At 33.0% G+C, this 21,046-nt stretch overlaps 1 protein-coding gene across 3 annotated transcripts in view; it reads right to left on the minus strand.

The window, feature by feature from the left end:
- The window catches only part of LOC121371380 (glutaminyl-peptide cyclotransferase-like), a 39,228-nt gene that overhangs the window by 9,162 nt on the left and 9,020 nt on the right, over window positions 1-21,046 (minus strand). For all 3 annotated transcript variants that reach the window (XM_041497226.1, XM_041497225.1, XM_041497227.1), the window contains exons 2-6: window positions 7,296-7,445; window positions 5,596-5,874; window positions 4,361-4,519; window positions 3,866-3,965; window positions 102-248 (exon numbers count right to left, since the gene is read on the minus strand). In XM_041497226.1, the coding sequence (XP_041353160.1) occupies window positions 102-248; window positions 3,866-3,965; window positions 4,361-4,519; window positions 5,596-5,874; window positions 7,296-7,445 (835 nt within the window). The remainder of the gene's footprint in view (window positions 1-101; window positions 249-3,865; window positions 3,966-4,360; window positions 4,520-5,595; window positions 5,875-7,295; window positions 7,446-21,046) is intronic.

The following is a 21,046-nucleotide window of genomic DNA, read 5'->3' on the forward strand; positions in this document are numbered from 1 at the left end:
TGATTTTTGTGTATTTTACAATGTTATAAAGAGTAACTAACTTTCATACGTATATACCAAGAGGAATTAACTTTTATATACATAATAAAAGAGAAACCAACCTTCATACATAAAGGGCAAATGATCATCTTGGACACCTGCATGCCTGGCTGTTGGCATGTTGGGAAATAAAACTTTTCTCTCTCGAACGTACTTCTCATAGGAATCTGCTTTTCTCAACAACAGGTTCTCTTTAAAAAGATCTTTTTCTGTAAACAGAGACAGTGCAGTGATAAACCAAACATGTGTTTGTGTGTGTTTGTGTGTGTGTGTGTGTGTGTGTGTGTGTTCCACATGTAAATCATTTAGTTCTGAACTTTTCAGCCACACCACCATGACCACTACAATTCTATGGACATAAATAAGACATAAAACAAAAAACACATGCTAACTAACTATATAGGAAGTCATAATGAACATGATTCTGTAAACATATAATCAGGCATAAAAAGAAAACATTTGTTAAATTAAATAGTTAAATTAAATAAATAGGAAATGATAAATATTGTCATTTACAGTAATGTTTTACAGCTTTCCGAAAATATTTTAATGAACTGAAGATCCTAAAAATGTATTAACAAACTGTGCAATTTATTACTTGAACATGTTTTTGGGGTTTTTTTTGTTTGTTTAAAAATACCACTAGAGCACATCGATCATTGGCTATTGGATGTCAAATATTTGGTAATTTTGACGTATATTCTTAGAGGAAACCCACTACATTTACCCATTAATAGCAAGGGATCTTTTATATGCACCATCCTACAGACAGCATAGCACATACCACAGACTTTGATGGTGTGCACTGGTTGGAACTAGAAATCCGCTAGCCCGACGCCCGTGGCTAGTGGTTTTTAAGTTCGGGCTAGTGAGAACCGCAAAACTGCAGGGCTAGTGGTTTCCACACCCCTCCTTATCGCTCGATCGTGGGTTTATTGTGGTTTTTTGTTTTTCTCTCGGCTGAAATTTCGTTTAATAAATTTGATTGTGACGTTTGTCATCGAATAATATCAACAACGCAATCAGTATATAATGATAATCCACTTGAACTAGGTCTGCAAACTGCAGTAACATGCTATCTCTACATCGCCACAGTTACAGCATGCATTATTTACTTTTCCCTTTCAAGTTTCTGGCACAGGAAATAAGTTTAATGACATGCATGTTTTGATTGGTTGGACACGTCACGTGGTAGTTAATCTCGCACATATGAACTTGGAAATCTCGCACTTAAGAACTTGGAAATCACCAATTGCGACGACAGGTTAATCTCAATCAAGTAAACCCGGTCATGCTTTGAATTTCAGTGTTTGTTTTATTTACCTGTTGTTTTCTAATTTTTACACTTCGCTGACATGTGGTTATCGGCAATCAGGAAAACAATTTACTTTAATGGTAACGCACATGCAATGACTCTGCTTGACCTATTTGTGTATCGGTCTGGATAATGTGTCACAGCTGCCGATACAAGATGATACCTTTTTTGTTCATCAATTAACAACGGATTAGATGTCGCCGTTATATTCTTTTGATATCGGTCTGACACGGGATAATGCCCAGTATTTGAGCAATTGGCATCACCGTTCCTGGCGACATAAATAGTAGGGCCCTAAATGTATAACCCACTACCGAATACACTGAACCATCTATTACCGTGTGTCACACTGTCGTACCCTCATTTAAATTTAATTATTTTGATAGTGGGTTTAGATATCAACCATGAGTTTGCTCAATTATTTTTCCCCTGGGGGAGGGCAAACGCGAAAACGCGAATGACGATGGATCACACTTGACAAAAAACCAAACATACAACACGACAAAAAACTGAAAGTTACAACATGATTTAAGTGTTTGTTTTATTTTACTGTTATACTCATAAATGTGTAATGTTACAATTTTTTTTATAAAAATCCAGTTATAATTGATCAGGAATTTGGGCTAGTGCTTTATCTTGGTGGGCTAGTGGTTTTCACAAACCCACTAGCCCTGTGGCTAGTGACTTTTCAAAATGTTTGTCATACTCTGTAGAAATAGTCCAATGGGCCCACCAACGGGATCAATCACAGACCGATTGCACATCAAGCGATCACTTTACCACTGGGCTACGTCCCGCCCCTTTATTTGAAGATATGCATTTTATTTTAAATTATGGGCAGGACATAGGCCAGTGGTAAAGCGCTCACCTGATACACATTCAATTTAGAATCAATCACCATCAGTGAGCCTATTGGGCATTTCTTGTTTCAGCCAGTGTTCCACAAATGGTGTAACAGAAGCTGGGGTATGTACTATTCTAACACGGTGTATATAAAAAAATCCCTTACTGTTAACAGAAAAGAGTAGCCCATGTAGTGGCAGCAGTGGGTTTCCTCTCTCAATATCTATGTTAAGATTTGTTTTGTTTAACTACCGTATTTGACCGGAAATTAGCCCATGTCTTTGAATAAGCCCCCCTCCATTTTGATAGCATTTAAGAAATTAGGCCCTCATTCGTAAATAAGCCCACCCCCAACTTCGTCACCTTATAAATAACACAAAACTGCAAGTTTGCTCAAAGTTCATTTAAAGGTCATATCTCCTGCAAATAATTAAACACACAAATGTAACACAATATTTTACCACCAGTGAGATTTAGTAGTCTAACAGTAACAGTGTGTAACATTGTTTTCAATTTCATGCCTGCAGTATTTCTTTGAAGTACCCAAACCCAAGTCTGAACTAAAACCAATGTCTATTTTTACCACCACACTGTGTCCGCAGTTAATGCTAATTAGGCAAATACCTTATTCTGATTGGCTAAGAACAATGGCTTAGATAGACAATTCTTTGTAGTGTAAGCTGGCTGCCTGTCAGAAACGTGTGTATACACTATTGAGTTTGTTGTTTTAAGTCTTCTCAGCATTAAATTTTGAATGTAAATAAACAGCACTGGTAAGTAATTGTAACATAGAAGGTGCGTTTCTGATAATTAGATACTAGTAAAAAAAAAATTGTAATTAATAAACTATTATTTATTAATAACAAATGGAACACTAATTAATAAATGTGCTACTGGACGTTTTTCATTTTCTTCCTAGTTCATTTAATTATTATTTATTTTAATTATTAGTTTTTTTGTGTTTTTTTCAATAAAACTGGCCCCTTGTCTGGGAATAAGCCCACCCCATGCTAAGCTTACAATGAGTTGTCTTGGCCCCCTGGGCTAATTTCCGGTCAAATACGGTAGATCCCATTGATTAATTAATCATCAGTTATTGGATGTCAAACATTTGGTAATTCTGACTCTTGGTCATCAGAGGAAACCTGCTACATTTTTCCTAATGCAGCAAGGTATCTTTTATATATACTTTCCCAGACAGAAAAGCACATAAAACAGCCTTTGACCAGTTGTGGAGCACTGGTTGGAACGAGAAAACCCCCAATCAGGTGGAATCATTATCTATGTGGTCCTTAATTAACATATGCCTGAAGCCATATAGCCATTTTAAAAATAATTTTTTTTTTTCTTTTATTTAAAATTATGACATTCTCTCACAATAAACTATTACCATTCCAATTAATATTTTTTCAAAAGCAAAATAGAATCTTTGCATAAGTAGTGGCATAGGAAGGTGCCAAAAAGTGCTGCTAATGGATCAAGAAAAGTGCCTAATTTACAGCTCATTAGAAAAACTGACATGCCTGTGCTTCACAGTTTCTTAATAATATTAAATGGACTGTATTACCAGTTGTGCTGTTATACAATCATTATTTTCATGCAATAAAGGTAAACAGTTTGAGCTGAATTGGAAATCCTTAACATTTTATGAAAAATGTCAGAACTTACCTATTTTATGTAAATCTTGATATAATTTAGATGTTTCTGGAAATATATTTGCAAATCTCGTATCTTTTGTGCCTATCAAATCCAGCAAAACAAAATCATTCTGAAAGGACAAAGAAAAAAGAAAATTCAATGTTTTGCAAAAAATCACATTATCCAACAAATTATAGTTAGAAATCATTAGGTTATGGAAAAGAACTCATTTTTCTTTTGATATTTTCTCTCAGATTTTCTGCTGTTTGCAAATCTTGTATTTTTTGTGTTTATTAAATCCAAAAACACAAGATCATTCTGCAATAACAACGAAAAATTGAAAATCAATGTTTCGCAAAAAAAAAAAAAAATCATTAGGTTATGGCAAAAAAAGCTATCTTTTTTCTTGGATATTTTCTCTCAGATTTTCTGAGAACATTTTTGCTGTGAAGTCATCAAATATACATTCCTCTCCTTTTGAAAAAAGAAGTCTATCTATTCCAAAATTGATCTGATCATACGTACTACTGCATGTAACATGGAAAGACTTGAATTTTGTGGATGTCGCTGTTCCTTCCACTTGGAGGCCAGATGTCTGGCGCCATAGATGGAGTCAGTGGGACTCCAGTGTTTGAACGCCTCCTCTCCATCCAGGAACACCAGCTGTAGGGTGAAGTCTAGATCCTGCGAGATCAAAACAAAGACGAATGTCAATGTTACTTTCTTCATGCAACAAGGTAGTGTTTGATAAACATTTAATAGTCATTAGCCCTCATAGACGATTTTGCTAGTGCCTTATGTAATATAGCAATTCAGTTGATAATTTTCACTAGCCCATAACAAAAATTCGAACCCTGAGCAAAGTTATAGAAAGAATACTTATATAGCTTTTAGATTTCTGTAATAAAAATGAGAAAGTGGTCTACAGCAAGAGTTTCAGTAAAAGGCCTCTACAGTCTCAAAGAGCATAGCTTTGAGAAAAAACAGTATTATTTGGAAAGGCAAAACCTTTTAAACTAAGTACGGTAGCAAACCACAAACCACAATATTTTTATTTTGGGGAAAATGAGTTAACAAAATTTTTGTGTGTATTGATGACAGTTCAATCATGATTCTTCATTCAAAGTAGTTTAAGAGAGGATTAACTGAAATTTGGATGTCATGTTAATGATTCTGTCTTGATTTCTGCTCAAAATCTGTAGAAACTGAATGATTTTGCACATGAAATTGTTTCTGACAAGATCAACAGTTCATTGCAAACCAAGTTTATTTGAACATAGTTAGAGATTTAAGTCTCATATTTTAACCACTGATAAGCAGTCAGGCTTTTATGTTCCTTTATTTCACCCTGGGAAAAACAAATAAAAGCTTAAAATGACAGGCACTAGACATAAATTACTGTGGTTTGGAAGAATCACTGATGGCACGTTTGCGCCACTGGATAAAAATTACTGTCATCAGTAAAATTACTCAACGACAGCAAAAGGAATATATCTGGTGTACATTATCTGCCAGTATTTAACATTTGTACATCTACAATATGTTTACATTCTACATGCAACAAAATAATGTTTAAGTCATATTTATTTGCTGCAATGGTCACTTTGTTTTTTAAATTGCCATAGGCAGGCTCAAAATTGCCATCAGTGGGCGGTTTCACCCACAGCACTTTAAAAAAAAAATGTCATGGATGACATATTGTGACGTTCGAGCCCCGATAAAGCCGTCTAACTCTTCCATAAACTAAACATTAGACCAACCTTTTCTCTCTTGTTGAGCAAACACTGAAGAAGGCGTGCATTCTCCAGTAGAATGGCACAAGGCACTGCTGAATCGGTGGCACCGATGAACTCGAATGGCTTCTTCTCATGAGTCATGTCCTTGGAGTCAAAATGGCAGGCCAGGGTGAGTCTGCGAGGTGCACTGACATTAAATGTTGCTATGATGTTCGTGAATGGCTTCCGTCCGTAAGGCGTGTCATCCTCAAAATGATCCTCCTCTATTGTGAAACCCAACGGTGATAGTCTGTCTTTAATATGCTGAAGCAAAAGTAGGTTTTATTAATTTAACATACTTAAAGCACGTTACTTTTCTTTAACTGAAAGATCAGAATTGGTTTTAGTACATGTATTAATAGCCATTGGAAAAGTAATAGCAATCATCTTGCCTAATTCTGACTGGGATCTACCTCATTCAATAGAGCACTCACCTGGCATGCTTGCATCATAGGATCACATCACCTCAGTGGGCCCATTTGCTGATTCAGTTTCTCTCTGTCCCAACCAGTGCACCATGATTGCTATATTAAAAGCCATGGTATGTGCTGTCTTGTCTGTGGGAAAGTGCTTATAAAAGATCACATGTTGCTAATTGAAAAAGGTAGCAACTTTCTTCTAAGTTTTTGAGTCAAAAATTACCAAATGCTTGACATCCAATAGCCAATGTGCCCTAGTGGTGCCATTAAAACAAAGACAAGACAAAAACACATACATGGCACATACACAAAGCACACTGTTGCAGCTTCAAAGCTGACCGACACATAAACACCATTTTATTGATGAGTTTTTGCCTGTTGCTAGTACTAAGAACACATTATATCACAGAAGCTATCATAATGCATCAATGTAAAGGTTAATGGTTATGGGTTTTTTATTACGACTTCTCTCTCCATAGTTAATGAATAAATGTGTCTTGTAGTAATACATGTGTATCTTGTAACATGAATGATTGACACAACATACAAAAATAGAGATCTGCTATTAGGTGTCAAACAAAGTTTTGTCTGGTTACATAAACAATTTGTAACATTCTGTTTTTTATTACTTTCCATGCTGCATAACTTGATGCATGTGAGTAAATGAATAATTTCATTACCATTTAGCAATTCTCATAATACAACTTGATCGCATGCTTTTAGTAGCTCAGTGAAAATGCCCCATAGTTTCTACTTCATATTATTATGCATATAACTTTTGACCTCAAAATCAACTGTGCTATACAGTTAGCTGATGTTTGGGGGTCAGTTTATCACTAGAGAATTTCATTGCTGATTCCCAAATCATGCCCTGGAGCATTTGAAATTAAAACAGTAACAAAAAGAAGTACAATACATAATTTGAAGGGTTAAGTAATAAACTATTTGTTAAAGTTTATTTTGTTTAATCATCAGCTACTGGATGTCAAATATTTGGTAATTTTGACATATGTATAATTTTAGAGAGAAAACCCACTACATTTTCCCATTAGTAGCAAGAGTTCTTTTATATGCACCATCCCCACAGACAGGATAGCACATACAACGGCCTTTGATATACCAGTGGTGGTGCACTGGCTGGAAAGAAAAATAGCCCAATGGGCCACCGACAGGGATTGATCCTAGACTGACCACTTCATGATGGGGCTATGTCCTGCCCCCTAAACTATAAGATGCAAATACATAAAATACAGGAAAAGCACAAACCTTTTGGACTTTTTTATTGTTGTCACTGCCTGATATTCTTGGTATTAACATAGGTTTCAGATCATCAGACCAAAACAAATTCTTGTCTCCCAGTTCAGCTAAAATCTTCAAACCTTTCTTTAGTTGCATTTTGGCCTTCCGTCTTGGTCGCTGAAACAAGGACATTAAGCATTATCACTTTAACTTTTAAATCTATCTTGTTATGCTATTACTAGTAGTGTGGACATAACAACAGTGCACATTCGTTTAATCATACCTTCTTTGTAGAATTCAGCTATTATTACCATGATTAACTATTTTCAGCAAAGACGCGTGGGACCAAAGATTACATATTCATCTGATAAAAGCTTCTTTCAGTTCAAAAGCTTTTCATCTGAATCAACAAGGACTTTGTCTATGTATCTACACTAATGTTATGGGAATTATGATTATTTAAATGCAAACACAGACCGTCTGTTTCAGTAGTTCTTGCAATTTATTAATATAATCAACTAATGTATTCATCCACTGTCTTTTGTTAACACTGCTGTCATTTCACAGTCATCTTTCTATGAATGGTATGGATAATAGACGTAAATCCTATTAATATAATTTAATTATAATAAAACTATTGTAAGGGTATTTTACTGTAAAATATATTGTTCAACAAAATTATTAAATAACTTTATTTTTCTTTGTTTTTGTTTTTATTGTTATTTGTTTTTGTTTTGCTGCTGTTATTTTGTATTTTTTGTTATTGTTTTCGGGGGGGGGGGGGGGGGGTAAAAAGGTTTTTAACCATTTATTACAATGAATTGCCACTTTTAAACCTATCATGTGTATTCATCATGTGCAATGAAATAAATTAACTGAATTCAAATTCATGGAGGGCAGTAATATCAGTAAAAACACCAAACAAGTTAATGGAAATATTTCATTTCCAACTGGCAGATGTTTCAAACTGGAACCAATTAAATGTATATAAAGTTAGCACAATTAAAAAAAAAAATAAAAAAATAACCCTTTTTCTATAAAAGTCTTCATTAATTTATCTGAACAAGCCTTGAAATAAAAAAAATTGGTGTACCTGACACAATGTCCTGCACCAATCAAGTTGTGCCGGACATAAAAGAAATTGTACCTGTCACAAAACATTGTAAATAAAAATGAAATAAATTATGTTTTATGTTCTTTAATAATTTATATATTTAATTACTAAATAACCAATGCAGCAATTAAGGCAATAGTCACCAAATGATGACATTTATTATTGTTACGTACTTACTAGTCTATGATGCATTAATATGTCCTCTGGTAAAGCTGTATCCTTAAGTTGTATCCTAACCGGCCGCGAGCGAAGCTAGCGATTATTTTAGAAATCATTGATTTCAATTGCTGCATCCTAACTGCACACGCGCAACGCGACAGATTTCTAAAATAATCGCTCGCAGCCGGTTAGGATACAGCAAGCGACGTGAGCTATAATTTTTGAAATCATGGATTTCAATTGTCGTATCCTAACCATATGCCTTTATATGTCGCGTCGCACGCGTGCAGTTAGCATGCGGCAGTAATCGCTCGCATCGCTTATGGCCGGTTAGGATAGGGCTTAAGAAACCCATGAAACTGTTGTCACTATCACTTTGTGTTGAACTTTCAGATGCATGATGATCTGACTCAGACTCATCCATTTTTTTCAATGTCATCAGTGTCTTGTTTGTGGTAATATTCTATATTTTTGGTTGCCGAGTGATCTTTAGCATTTGACACACGCAGATTTGTGGACCCTTTGACCCATGCGTAAAAAAAAAATCGTTTTTGGTGTTTTCTTCAAACTGTAGCCACAAAGAGGCATTTGTTTTAACTAAATCCTCCTTTTGCCATTTTTATTCAGTGCTAGATTTTATGATACTACTCTGCGGGATATTCGTTTGGGAATTTTGGGGGGACGATTTAATCGGCGGCTACCCACCGCGGATACTGGGAACAGGGACAGTTGATTTGTCATTATCGGTACCTGTCTGTTCTTTAACAGCAAAGACTGAAGTTATTTTGTTCAACATCCTTTAATTGTTAACTACGAGACAGTTTGAATTGCAAACTTTAAACGAAAACGCCACAGGAAGTATACGCTTCGGACATGGTGACTGGCGCAATCGACATTGTTACTGACGAGTTACAAATTTGTACCGGACAATGACCGTGACCGGCCACTTATTTCAAGGCTTGCTGAAGGAGAAAAAAGTATTTTTCAATACTTTGATAAAAACTTCTTCAGATTTAGAGCTACCATAAATTACTGGTATAGTGTTTTTATTGTACATTTATAAATATATACTCAAATATCTTTCATTGTAACAATTAGATGATTTATAAAGCACTTAAATAAGGGTCCCCAAGTAAAACATCAGGAATAGTCAAGTTTAATGCCAATCTTGTTTTTAAATGAATCCTAAGTTTTAAATGTTTTCATCCATTATGGTTTGAGTACCATAAAAACAGATGCTCTAATGATTCCAGATTGTTTGCACAGAAACTGCATCTGTTGTCAGCTTGAATACCACACATACAGTATATAGAGGATATTTCATGTTTTTTGTCAAATATGATTTATATCTCATCGAGTGAAGTTGGCAACTGTATCTCACGAGTCGCACTTACGCGACGAGTGTGATATATGATTGCACACTTCACGAGATGAAATATAAATCATATTTGACAAAAAACATGAATTTTCTATTTATTATATAACTTTTGGCAATTTACCTTTATTTTAAGAATGCCAACAGCAATATAGTTCCGGCTTTCTTACAGTGAAGATAACATTTTCTACAGTGACGAAAACACATTTTAGAGTGAAATAGTGAAATATTCACTCTAAAATGTGTTATCATCATTGAGTGACTGATAACACTTTTATTTCACTCATATTTTAAGATATTTCACTATATGTTATATAATAATAGTTGCTATTATGCTGTATAAACTTGAACTTCAATTTTTGTGTTTTATTACTTATGGTAATTGAATTGGATCAAATAATTGCAAAACATTTTTGTTTAAAAAAAATTGGTAATGTTTATGTTATGCTTTTGTGAGAATTTGTGTGTGATATGCAGTGTATAAATATAATAATTATAAAATAACATAACGTTTCAGAATATGCATAAGGATGATGGGTTGAAAAGTAGTAGTTTTGGTAAATTAAAGACCTTGCAAATAGTGAAGTACTATATATTATATATATTATATATATTATATATGTGTATATATATATTATATATATATATATATATATATATATATATATATATATATATATATATATACACACACATACACACATACACACATACAGAGACACCCCTCTAAACAGGGCACCTAAACAATCAAGTAAAAAGTCTAGTTTTGAGGGGTATTTGGTAGTGGTGGTCCGATTAATTGGAATAATCGAAGATTGGTTGGTAAAATCCAAATTCCAACTAATTGATTATAATTTCTGGTAATCGATTGTAACCGAACACACATATACCTAATGCCATGGAAATTGACAAAGTGACTCAAATGGTATCTATAAACTACAAATTTTAATCTGTATTATCTGCGGATTGGTCTGCAAAATGTAATGTTTATAAGGCATACATTATACCCAACAATAAAAATAGTTAAAAATTAAATCAATCTTGTGTTAATTTATGTTAAATTTATTTGACAACGGATAAAGTCAAGTCGGGTAATTGAGCATTCTATTTTGAACATGGGAGATAATCTTTATTATATAACAACAAATAATTAGATATCTTGAGTAACAATATACGATTCAGTGGTGTTAATAAGCAAACAAATTTACATATTTTTAACCTTGAGTAAAAAAAGGTTTAAAATGTTGACAACCATTATAACCAATGATTGGTTGGTTCAACTAACCAATCATCAAACATGAAAATTCAACCAATTCCCGCCTCTAGTATTTGGTTTAGAGAGGTTACGTTCTGTGGTGATATTTAAAAATGGACCATAAAAAACATCCAGTTTTGAGGGAATTCTGGTTTTCAAAATGTCCAGTTTTGATGTGTTTCACCGTTTGTTTCACAGTGTAGTTATATTGCACGTATGTAACAGATACACCAATGTCCAGCTGCACACGTAATGTATACATGTCTGTGAATATCACTAGCTTGTTTCCTAGTATTTTATCAATCTGAGTTATCTATAGTCAAACAGAAGTAACGCAAAATAACAGCAACAATATATACTAATTTCCGTACTTTATTCCATATGTGCACATCTTTTTCACCTATTCGTACTACTATATAGAGATTTTAATTTAACTTAGAAATAGCTGTTAATGTGACTAATTCTATAACCCATGCATGTTATTAAGAGATGAAGATCATCTTAAGACACAAAAAAGCCAAAGAAATTTGCATGGTCTTAAAGGGACATTCCTGAGTTTGCTGCTATTCTTAAGACGTTATCGACTAACAGAGACTTTTTCACGACTGTAAATGCATATCAAATATATTTTTCTGCATAAAATATTAGTGGTTGTATATTAAACGTGTTTCTGATCATTCTAATATAGGTACTAGGTTAAATTTCATTTTATTTCCTAAAAACTATTTTTTCGTACGTACGAAATTATTTGAAGACAAAATCCAGTTTGGGCTTCTTACAAATATTAAGACAACCAGGAACACATTGAATATACAGACACTGATATTCTAAACAAGAAAATATATTTAATATGTAAGTTTAATCATAGCAATATTTTATTAGTGGGAAACGTCTTACAATGCAGAAAACTTGGGAATGTCCCTTTAACTGAAAATCAGGTTCAGGTGGTATTGTAGTTTGTCATAAAAAAACAAGGAAGGAAGCAGTTTTCAGGTTACACTAAAATAAGGAATTCCAGAACAACCTAGAGGTGTTTCATCTTTCTATTAAAAAGGACCAGACTTCAGTTTGATCTTTAAATAAATAACGATGGGCTCAACTATCAATAAAGGTCAAATATATACATATATATATATATATATATATATATATATATATATATATATACAAAGTAAAGTTCCAAATTTACACATCCTTTCACCTCCATTCCCCAGTGATTAATAATAATGATGTATATGTCAAGGAAGAATGATTTATTTAACAATGCACTCAACACATTTTAATTACAGTTATATGTGTCGTCAGACATGAGATTAAGGACTACAGAAAGAACATGTCAAAGTCAACAGTCAACAATTCTGAAGTTAAAACCTTTTACATTATTTTGTACTTAACACTAATGGACACTAATGAAAATGTCTATTTAGAACCAGTACTGAAGTGTCAAATAAGTTGTATACTACAAAAGATCAATAAAAAGAGTCAAGTATAATGCAGTCTGAAGACGACATTGTTTTTTATTCAAAATCAACAACATAAATGTCTTTTAATATTTTAAAAGGGTAAAATAGTACTTCTTTGGAAAATTCCATTTACATGCTAGATTTGTTAATACTTAATTAAAACAAGCATTCTGAGAGTACTGCTAAAGTAATACATGTCCCCTACCAGTCTTAACATATTTTTTTATCTCCTAAACTCAGTCCATAACTTTATGAAAAATGGGTGAATTGTCATGAAAGAGACATTTCAGATCAGACAGCTCTGCTATTTAATTTTCAACTTTTTTTACTAATACATTATAATAAATTTGTAGACCCCCTTAGAATATTTATGCCTCAAAATTAAGATTATCCAGTTAATAGTACTTCTTTGGAAAATTCCATTTACATGCTAGATTTGTTAATACTTAATTAAAACAAGCATTCTGAGAGTACTGCTAAAGTAATACATGTCCCCTACCAGTCTTAACATATTTTTTTATCTCCTAAACTCAGTCCATAACTTTATGAAAAATGGGTGAATTGTCATGAAAGAGACATTTCAGATCAGACAGCTCTGCTATTTAATTTTCAACTTTTTTTACTAATACATTATAATAAATTTGTAGACCCCCTTAGAATATTTATGCCTCAAAATTAAGATTATCCAGTTAAAAGTGAATGAGACATATTTACATATTTTAGCTTTGTTTAAACGTTTATTTTTTATTATTATTCTTGGATAGGATGTATTTTGGCTGCTGTACATAGTGATTTCCCTAGAAATTTGACAAGGCATGATAGACCAAACATTTTGGGGGCATTTTCACCATTTTCGGGGCACTTATATTTCATTAAAAATACACAAAAATTAATTGAAATAAACATTAATGTAATTTATGTGCTTGCTTCAATAAATGAATGGCAAAAGATATAAAAGGCATATTTTATTAATTAATAATACCTTTTTGGGTGTTTTATAGGCAATTTTAGAATTAATTACTGAAAAAGGCTTGTTTAATCTCAGGGCAGCATGGCACTGATTATGGCAAGATGGTGCTAGACTATTGAGGTATGGTGCCGCACCATGCTAAAACAAGCTAGGGAAAACACTAGTACATAGTGGAATTCCATAAGTGATTTAAATTTGGATTTGGCAAATATGTCATTATCATTTCTCCAAAAAGCTAATTTAAAAACTGTGCATTATTTCAGGGCTTCTGGATATTATTTTATATCCACTAGCCACAGGATTAGTGATTTAAAACATTTACTAGCCATGATTAAAAATTCACTAGCCCTTAACTTAATACAATTTTACTAAATAATAGTAATAATCAGATACGTCACCTAAAGAGGGAGATAGAGCTTAAAACAGTAACATTGGGCGTTGGAGTGGGGTCAGGATATTCATATTTACAAAACAGACTTACGGTAACTGCAACATTTGACCAAAACAAATTTGACTAGTCATTGGGCATGGTTATAGTAGTTATTTACTAGCCCAACATTAAATATTACTAGCCATGGGAGTGGGGCTACCATAATCTAGAAGCCCTGCATTTGTTACGGTACTTGAATTTGGCTACAGACTGTCCAATCAAATTCTCCAAAATGCTAATAATTTTTGGCATCCACCTTAAATCCTGAAGTCTTCTTGGCAGCTGTTCAATGTTTACTAACCAATTTCTATCATTTGGGAATACACTGGCTTGAAGTAATACAAAATGCTAATTACTCAGTGGTACACATGAACAATCTGGGTAATTCACTCAAGAATAGCACTATTTATTTTATGTCACGGTACCAAGTTTCAGAACTATCCAATCAAAACTTGAGAAGATAAGACTTTCAAATTTTGAATGTTAAATTTCTACTCAAAGCTTTTAAATTTAAAACTAGGAGAAAATAGACTTTAAAAATTTTGAAAGTTACATTTCCAAAATCTCTCTATTAGTTTGTGAAGACAGCCCCTGGAAATAATTACATTGAGTTAATTACACTGAGTGTCAGAACTATCCAAACAAAACTATAGAAGATAGTTAGTTTGTGAAGACTGCCACTGAAAATCATTGTACTGAGTTTAAGAACGATCCAATCAAAACTCTAGGAGCAATTAATTTCGGAATAAATTCCAAAATGTAAAACTTTTAAAATACCATCTCACTATAAGTTTGTGGAGATTGCCCCCAGAGAATTATAGTACCATCCGATCAAGACTCTAGATGAAGACGAGACTCAAATTTTCTATTTTAATTTTTAAAAAGTTAATAAAACTCAAAATTTCCAACTTGGCAAAATATCTCTCTATTAGTTAGTGAAGCCTGCCCGTGAGAATCAGTGTATTTCGTTTCAGAACTATCCAATCAAAACTTAAAAAGACAGGCTTTCAAATTTTCATGTCAAATGTTTTAGTTTTTTTTGTTTTTTAATAAAAATTCTAAAATGTTTAACTTTCAACATATTTTACTATATAGAGGACTAAGAAATAGTGTGTAAGAAATGGAGCAAAATGCAAAACTTTAACACTGAGGGAAAAGAAAAAATATGTTAATTAAAAATGTTTAATTAATTCCTAATTCTTTTCATATACACTGTGATGAACGTCCATAGGTGCAACTATAAACCAAGCTTCATTGACTAGGACTTATAGTTTGTTATCTAAATGCAAAACATTAAATTTTAAATCGAAAGTTGACACAGCTGCCAGAAAAATAATATCTATATCTCGACTTTTGACTTCGAAAAGACAAGACAATAACTGGCAATTCATTTATTATCTTTTATAAATACGTATTTGGTACATAACATTTAAAACACTAATAACCAACAGTTTGAATTAAAAAAGCCCATATTCTCTGTAACAAGAAATATGAATTCCACGGAGAATGACAAATCAATATTTATTGGTCCGTCAAAAACAAATCAAATGGTGGTCGGTCACTCTAAATGTATCTAATTCCCATCAGGAGTAAAATATGCCAAGGTTAACTGACATTCTCCCACACAGCTAAAAACTCCTACACAGCTAAACAGAACTACATGTATTTATACAAGAAAACAAAACCAGCAGAATTAGAAAATACTGAATATGATAATTCAAGAATTGGAATGAACTGTATGAGACATGAACATGTGTGTCTGATAATGTGAAATAAATGTTACTTATTACCATATTGATAGTAATATCTGAATAGATAGTTTTTTTAAGCTGTGAATATACAAGCATGTGTTATCTGTTAAATATGTATATATTATTACAGGGAAAATGGAAAGAAATATTTGCTTCATGACACTCAGCATATTTTAATCATATGGCTATTTGGTGTCTCATATTGTGACTAAATACTTATAGTCTGTCTATGTTTTTTGTAAATAATTTCAGTTTGGTTTGAAAAGTAAAGTGTTTTGAAAATAACAAGAAATACAATTTGTGTGTACAATTTACAAATCAATCAGCTCTGAAATATAAAACTTGTATTAAATTACATAGTATTAAAAAATGTGATTCCTGTGGAATGGACTATAGAGGAGAATCATGCTGCCACCATAGGCTACAGCTGCCAAAATTCCAGCAATTATATGGGGAAAGCAGTTTGCTGGTATTGTTTTTCTTGTATTTAATACACACATATATTATGCCAGCGTAATTTGGTGGATACATGAAAAAGCAGTTTAATAGGTAAATTGAACTGTTTTCTTAATTAAATGCTTAGCTTCGTACATTGAGAAAAAAACTACATATTTCTTACATTAAATAATGAGGTTCTTTTTAAATCGTATTTTATGGAATGCAGGTTTTTTGTTATAAAGAATCAGTAAATCTGAGAAAAAACTAAAAAAAACATGATTGCATTGTCCTTTTCAGCTGTTACTATCTTATAAACATTAAAATTGCTATATCATAGTTACACGTACAAGTGTCATATTTTGCTATTTTTACATTCATTTGTGATAAATGACCACAAATTAATCGATCCTACACATAACCTTTGCATAAATAAGCGAGGAATATTGAAATTGTAATGTGCTTGCTCATAGAGTAAACAGAGTCCTGTTCAATATGACTAGATTCTTGTTTTTATCACAATGAAATATCCATAAAATCTGGCTAGTTGACTTTCGGCAGGTAGGACTGTCAGATACAGATGGGTGGATCCCAGAAAGCTAAGTTATCAGCAATAATATCTAGGTATTTGCTATTTTCACAGTACAAATGGGTATTTTGTACTCACACAAAATAATATGTCATAATATATTGTTTTCTAACCATTTTTCTTGTATACTGGTTCTAATTTGCTATGCGGTACTTACAATTATTTAAATGTACAAGAATGATGACTATTTATATAATTAAATCAGTAATTTCATTTTTTTTTAAAGTCAGTACTGGTACATAAGGACATTTAAAAAAAAGATATGCATCTTGAAATTAGGAATTCGTAAGAGATACCTGTTACTGACTATAAATAATAAAATGGTTCCCATAACTGTTGTCACGGGGATCCTATAATACCCGTAACTGAATAAAATATGATTATCCAAATATCTCTCCTAACTGTATATCTATTAGATCTCTCTGTATCGGGCAGTCCAATACCCAAGTGGCTCGGCTCTAGATTTAATCAGAGATAAGATCTTATATAAAAAATATATATGTAGCACGTTTAGTTCACTAGAAAACACAACAAAACACAATACACTTTGGAATCTGTATTAACACTATGCTGACAAATGTGCTTGCCGCAGTAGTTAATTAACAACAACAATATAATAACAACCCAGAACTAATCACTTAATTAGTTATCACTAGGTGTCTAGTTTACACAATATTCTAATCACTTCACCGTGATACAACACGCACACGTGTGATAATTGAGAAACGCTGCCAGGGGAACTTAATTAATAAAGGCATTACAACTCTATTCCTAACTGGTTAATTTTTAATTAACCCGTAACTACTCATTCAGTAACCTTGTAATACAGAATTAATACTGGTACATATCACCATAAAGACAATAACCTACAGTTTACCTAGGTCCTCTAGGATGACCGGCTAAGCTTTATCTTACCAAATACTTGAATAAAATATTAGACAGTGAAGCCTACAATTTACTTCCTCAGATTACCGGAAACACTGTCTAAATAATATTGGTATAATACAGTATTAAAATATTAAAAGTCATATCAATCACATCAAAGTTATACAACAGAGCAGAAAAATATATTTACCAGTCCTCTCGGACTAATGTTCCCCAGGAGCCTTCCAATGATTCTCTCCGATATATCTAAAATTATATCTATTTATTCAAAAATCTCAGAGACGGCGAATATCGCCTGGGGGCACAACGCAGTACCTCACCTATCATGTGATATTCCCACAACTCCCAGAGACGGTATTTTTTTCTGTCGCCAGTTCGCTAGAAATACCCGGTCGTAAAACCACACTACCTGAGTTATTATGTAACTACTGGCCACATGGCCTCCACACCTGGTCTAAGTGTGTATTAGGGGGTACGGTCGCGCGGAGGTATTACGAAACCAAGCTGCACACGGCCCTCTAAAACAATTAACATCGCCTCAGGCGAAAAGATAGGAGCATGTTCCATCACAACAGTGAACATTTTGTTTTCAAAATTTGTATAAGCAACAGTTCAATATGAAAATTGATTAGTTGAGCTAGGATTTAAAGTTAAAATTGTGTAGAGATCTCTGAAATTTGCATAGCAAATTGAGACATGGTACTGAACAAAATGTTTTCTGCAATGTGCATGGTAAACATGGTGTGTATTTTTCCCACCAAGAAACATTTAGAAAGCTTGGAATTTGTCAATATAAACATGCAATGAGTGACAATACACCACGGTGCAAGTTTCAGTCAATAACAAAGTGCATGCATTATTTAAACTCTAGTTGTATTGATGGGTTTCTTACAGACCTCAGTTTTCTGTACTAATCTGTCACAAAAATACACCCTCAAAATCATTCATTTATAACTAAATACAGGTCTACAAAAAAATTATACAGTACATCTTACATTCATATTGTTTGGAACAGAAATTTGACATTTTATGATTTAAGCCATTTAAACACAACATCAGAGATAATTTCAATAACTATTGAGCAATTTAGTGTCTGCTATTACATGTATTAATTATCAGATTATGAATACATGTAATAGCATACAGATAATAAAAGTAATATATTAATAGATGCACTTGTGCTAATTACATGTACTTGTATGTTTTTGTAATAGACTGTACTGTAGTCAGCAATACATTTTTATGGTTGGGTAAACTGATAGTGAATGGACAGCTGTAGTATTTTAGATCACAGATAATACATGTACATTTATTGTCCCTGGTGCATTAAACCATCACTATACAATAGCTGGTATTCCTTAGACTTCATTTTGTTCTAGCACTTTATTAGTAAAAATATAGTGCAAAATATGATTATTTCAAACTTCAACTGGGGCTCCGACACATTCACCTGATAAATGATGTGGTCTGAAGTCATATTTAGAATTAATGAAGACCCACATTATTAATCAAATTTGGATTAATTTACATGATTTAGAATGTAACATGTATAACTACACAAAAACAAATGCAAACAGATAATGCAATTAACTGCATACTGGTTATGGACAATGAGTCTTCATTTCAATTGAAGTTCCCACTGGACTATAATCCATCCATGCCTTTGTGGTATTTTCATGGAAAGAAAGAAAGAAAGAAATGTTTTATTTAACGACGCAGTCAACACATTTTATTTACGGTTATATGGCGTCAGACATATGGTTATGGACCACACAGATTTTGAGAGGAAACCCGCTGTCGCCACTACATGGGCTACTCTTCCGATTAGCAGCAAGGGATCTTTTATTTGCGCTTCCCACAGGCAGGATAGCACAAACCATGGCCTTTGTTGAACCAGTTATGGATCACTGGTCGGTGCAAGTGGTTTACACCTACCCATTGAGTCTTGCGGAGCACTCACTCAGGGTTTGGAGTCGGTATCTGGATTAAAAATCCCATGCCTCGACTGGGATACGAACCCAGTACCTACCAGCCTGTAGACCGATGGCCTACCACGACGCCACCGAGGCCGGTATATTTTCATGGAATAATAGTTGATATTGTGATAAAAAAAATAACAAACTGTCTAACTTAAAAATCAATGACTTGGCAAATAAATTTCAAACAAAATTAAAGGAGCTATATATATACAAATATCTTTAAACTAAATACAATTATTTGTCATTATTGGCTGTCCTTTTAGGATAAATCTTTAAAAAACCCAGTTTGAAAAAAAAAAAAAAAAAACTCCAGCTACATCAAAAGACTGCAGTCATGTAACACTGGAACAAATGACAAATTGCAGCTGAACTTACATCCAGAGCTAAACTTTATAATTTATTTATTCATTCTTTAATCCCTGTTATACTATAGTGTACAAACCAAGAAATACAACTTAACAATCAGTTATGATTTAACAACTTCACATACTTTCCTAAATGTAATTTCTTACACACCCATTGGTGAGAACATTATTTGTTATTTTTTACAACACATACTTGTTTACACATGTATGTATGTTAACAATGTCAAGACATACGACTGGCTGCTCCAAGGTGATGACCAGATCACCAATGCCATGCATCCAATGAAACAAATATGTTACACTATGACGTATAATTAATTAACCTGACAATCATTTGTTTGTGATGTGCAAGTGCAAGGACTGTAAATAACTTTTAGTTGAAAAAGATGTTAAAATTTGCTTAAAACCTGGTTTTTGAGGATATGTAAGAAATAGAATTATACACTTGTGTCCTCGCAGACCTTCGTTTTTGAAAAACCCAGGAGTGCTAAAAATCACACTCCTCAAAATGCTTACGAGGGGAGTGGAAATGACACTCCTCAAAATGCAGAGGAGGGAAAAATCGCACCCCTCAAAATAATCAGAATTAGAGGCAAGAGCCCGAGAGGAATTGCACCCATGAACATTATTAAGTTTGAGGAGTAATGATATCTAAATTAAATATATTAAGAGTTAGTTTTGTGTTTTCAAAATAAATATCCTAATTTAACTAATATGATAGTTGTTCTCAAAGATGAAGGAATGGGCCATTGCAGTCTTTCACAAGAAAAAGAAACACCATGAACACAACATTTATTGATTTCTTATGTATTATATGCATATTATGTTCCATTAAAATTCTGAATCATGATAATCTGTTGACTATTTATGAATAAAGAATTGAAACTGATTTGTTTGTGTTTATTCTGTTTTATTTAAAACAAGTACAATAATTTTAATCTTCATCGCAGAATAATATGATTTCTCCATGGACACAAACCTGTGAACTGAATGTGAATTGGCATTGTA

The sequence above is a fragment of the Gigantopelta aegis genome, chromosome 4 (genome assembly GCF_016097555.1).
Source record: "Gigantopelta aegis isolate Gae_Host chromosome 4, Gae_host_genome, whole genome shotgun sequence".
NCBI lineage: Eukaryota > Metazoa > Mollusca > Gastropoda > Neomphalida > Peltospiridae > Gigantopelta > Gigantopelta aegis.